The sequence below is a fragment of the Notolepis coatsorum genome (assembly GCF_963971535.1).
Source record: "Notolepis coatsorum genome assembly, chromosome: 9".
NCBI lineage: Eukaryota > Metazoa > Chordata > Actinopteri > Aulopiformes > Paralepididae > Notolepis > Notolepis coatsorum.
In genome coordinates this window covers 30314491-30317866 of record NC_140173.1, presented here as the reverse complement: position 1 = coordinate 30317866, position 3376 = coordinate 30314491, and the positions used below count along the sequence as shown (strand labels likewise).

Sequence of the window (3376 nt, the reverse complement as noted above, 5' to 3'; positions counted from 1 at the left end):
CACTGACTATATTGGGTTAATATTATATCAACACAAACACTATTAAGGCAGAAGTCACCAGACCTCATCAGTTGAACACCACCAGGCGACACCTCTCATGACGACATTGTTTACTCAGTCACACACCACAGAAAAACGGTGACTCAATATAGCACTAAAGACAGTTGTCTAACCAAGATTAGAGGTCACAGGAAACATAATTGCATTATATTAGTTTAGAAATGAAAAACAATGTTGGAATAATAAAACAAGAGTATAGTAACCTATTAGAAAAGTAACTTACAGAAGAACCAAATAGAAGGAATGTTAACATGAGTGATTCATTCAAAGGAGGCCACAGTCCAACCCCCCCTCTGGCCAAAAAGGAGGGGGCTACCCATGGCTGTTACAGACACATACGACCAGGAGACACCAAATGAGGACTGCCTGTGTTTAGATACTGGTGATTGGTGGAACTAGGTTAAGAAAAGTGAGGTCATGAAATCTATAAGTATAAAACAGTGGGTTTTGGTGAGGAAGGCCGGGCCAGCTCAGGACACCCGCCACACACCGTTACCCCAGGGGGTCTGAGTCTGCGTCCTCCATCACCCACCACCGACCATGGTTTCTACTTTGTCCCTATGTGAGTAAACTATATGGAATAATAACTGTTTGTGATAAATAGAGTAAGATGCCTATCTTAGGCCCAGGTTTATCATGTGGTGACAGAGAAAACTATGGTCTTATTTCATTAACATAACATGACTAAAATGTATGTACAATACTGTCTTTTGATGTAAAAAGCCAACGAGGGCTATTATGATTTTCCTGCATCAAATCCTTTTGTACAATCATGTATTGTGTTTTGAAGTGTCCTGTGTGTAACCAATGCATTATTCCAATCTCGGCCCACGCTGCAATTAAATGAATATTGGACCATAGCTTCTGGTTGTCTGGCTGTATACACTTATTCTCTACTGGCTAAATTTGGGAGCTCAGATGAGGACCATGTTTTCTATCACACTGTGATCTTTCCCTTCCTCTGGTTAACAACCTCACTACTGTGCTGTAATTAATGGATATTCATGTTGTGAATATACAACAAGACTTTGAGCACTGTGAAAAGCACAAATCGAATGTATAATTAATAATCATATCAGTATTATTATTATTATTAATGCTATTGTTGATGTTATTATTAGTAGTAATATAGATACGATTATTAATAATAATACACATATTCATACATTATTAATAATCATAATAATAATAATTATTATTATTATTATTATGTTACCACCCCCTATCTTCACTTCCTCTTTCTCTCCTACTGCTTCCTCCCCTGTCTTTCATTGTCCAGGTCATACAGTCCAACATACACCATACTCCCCTCACTCCACCGCCAATCATCTGCCTTGTTGTCAAATCACTGCTTCAGCCGGTCTGACTGACTCGGCGGAGGGTCAGCGGGTTCCTGTCTCCCGTAAGGAAGAACGGATACAGTTTCTCATAGAATGGGCAGCGACTGAACCTGTAGATGTTGGCTCCAGTGTCTGCGTTGTAAAAGGAGACATCTCTGGCCTCATAATCCACAAACACCCCTAGTGTCTGAAGCGTCTCTGTCAGGGAGAGGGTGACAGGAGGGTCAGCATGAGCTTCATACACACCACTGTGCAATCCCACAGCCCAGACCCCGCGGTCAGGATTCAACTGGATGCTGTTCTTCCTGTTAATGGACTCTGTGGCGACGCCTATCCTCCACCAGACGTTTCCCGGCACCTCGACCTCATAGTAAAATCTCCCAGAGACGAACCCTTCCTTCCCCAGGATGCAGCAGTGTTTCTCAAATCTTTTGGGATTACAGGAGAGAGCCTGTAATCCATCTCCCCATCTCACTTGTCTGCGGTCCTCAGAGAGAAGGAGTTGAGGATGAGCAGTGTCCGGGTCCAGAGACACGTCCACAGCATACTGTCTCACTATGATCCCTCCCATCTCCTCTAACATCTTCTGCATATTTTCCACAGCTCTCCTCACGGCCTCCATGGAGACTCGGTCAAACTGGAGCTTCATTCCAGGCAAGGTCTGGGTTGTGGGGAGGGTGCAGAGGGATGCAGAGCTCTCAAGGAGGTGGAGTTGGTCCTCGGTGTGTGAGAGTATCTTCAGCTCTGAGCTCCTGCTCAGTAACATGTTGATCTCCTCCTCAAGCTCTTTGATGATTTCTTCAGCCTGTTTCTCTAAAGCCTTCTGGGTCTTTTCAGCTGCCTTAATGATTTCAGATGTGTTTCTCTCACCAAGGTCGACAGAGTTCCTGATCTTCTGAACCCTCTGCTGTCGCTCCCGGATCATGTGTTGTACTTGTGACTCTGTGTTTCCCAGTTCTACCTTCCTCTCTTCACACTCGTCCTCAATGGGTACAGTCGTGTGGGTCTTGTGGTCAGAGAAAATGCACAGTAAACACACGCACATCTTGTCGTTCTTACAGAACAGTTCCAGAGGCCTTTTGTGCTTCGTACAGGCCCTGTCCTCCAGGTTCTCCACAGGATCAATCAGGTTGTGTCTCTTGAAGGAAGCCAGGATCTGGTGAGGCTGCAGGTGGCTCTCACAGAAAGAGGCCAGACACACCAGGCAGGACTTCAGAGCCTTGACCCCTTTCTCAGTACAAACATCACAAGGAACCTCTCCAGACTCAACAAGATGACTTCGCTCCGGAGGCTTGGTTTCATCTTCAACTGAAGCCAGTTTATTAACCTGAGCGGCCATTTCACAGATTAAAGTGTTGACTTTGAGATCCGGTCGCCTCTCGAAGGCATTCTTACACATGGGACACAGGCAGCGGTCACTGCTAACCCAGTAGCCTGTGATACAGGTCTTACAGAAGTTGTGTCCACAGGGGGTGGTGACCGGGTCAGTGAACACATCTAGACAGATGGAACACTGGAACTGATCCTCTGACAGACTGAGACTGGAACTGGCCATAACTGTGAACAAAGAAAAACAAATGATAAATACAGTATAGCTGCCAGCAACCATTCACTGTGTCCAAACACATAGGGCTCTATTTTAGTGAAGTGCAAGGCATGCGCTGGCTGTTTGGGCACAAGGTAACATGGTGGTTCGAAGGGAACCCGCTTGCACAAGATGGGTGGTGTGGCTAGGCATGTGCCGGTATGACATTTTGATGGTATGATAACCTTCAATTCATTTTTCCATTAAACAAAACGTCTTTTATTACAGTGCACAAACATGCACAATCAGCTTTTCTGTAAGTGTTATTTGTGAATGTGTAAAGACTGTCTGTATTACACACAGAGGGAACTGTCTGACCACAATCAAACTAAGTACAGAATAAAAAATACTTCCAAATAAACTTTCATGATTATGAATATGTAGGCTACGT

At 44.4% G+C, this 3376-nt stretch overlaps 1 protein-coding gene across 1 annotated transcript; it reads right to left on the bottom strand.

The window, feature by feature from the left end:
* Positions 1–1413: 1413 nt before the first annotated feature.
* On the bottom strand, positions 1414–2955 carry LOC311234567 (E3 ubiquitin-protein ligase TRIM39-like; the record flags this gene model as incomplete). The annotated part of the gene is made up of 1 exon (XM_084321816.1): positions 1414–2955. One exon carries the CDS (start codon positions 2953–2955, stop codon positions 1414–1416), a length of 1542 nt encoding a protein of 513 aa, XP_084177942.1.
* Positions 2956–3376: the final 421 nt, after the last annotated feature.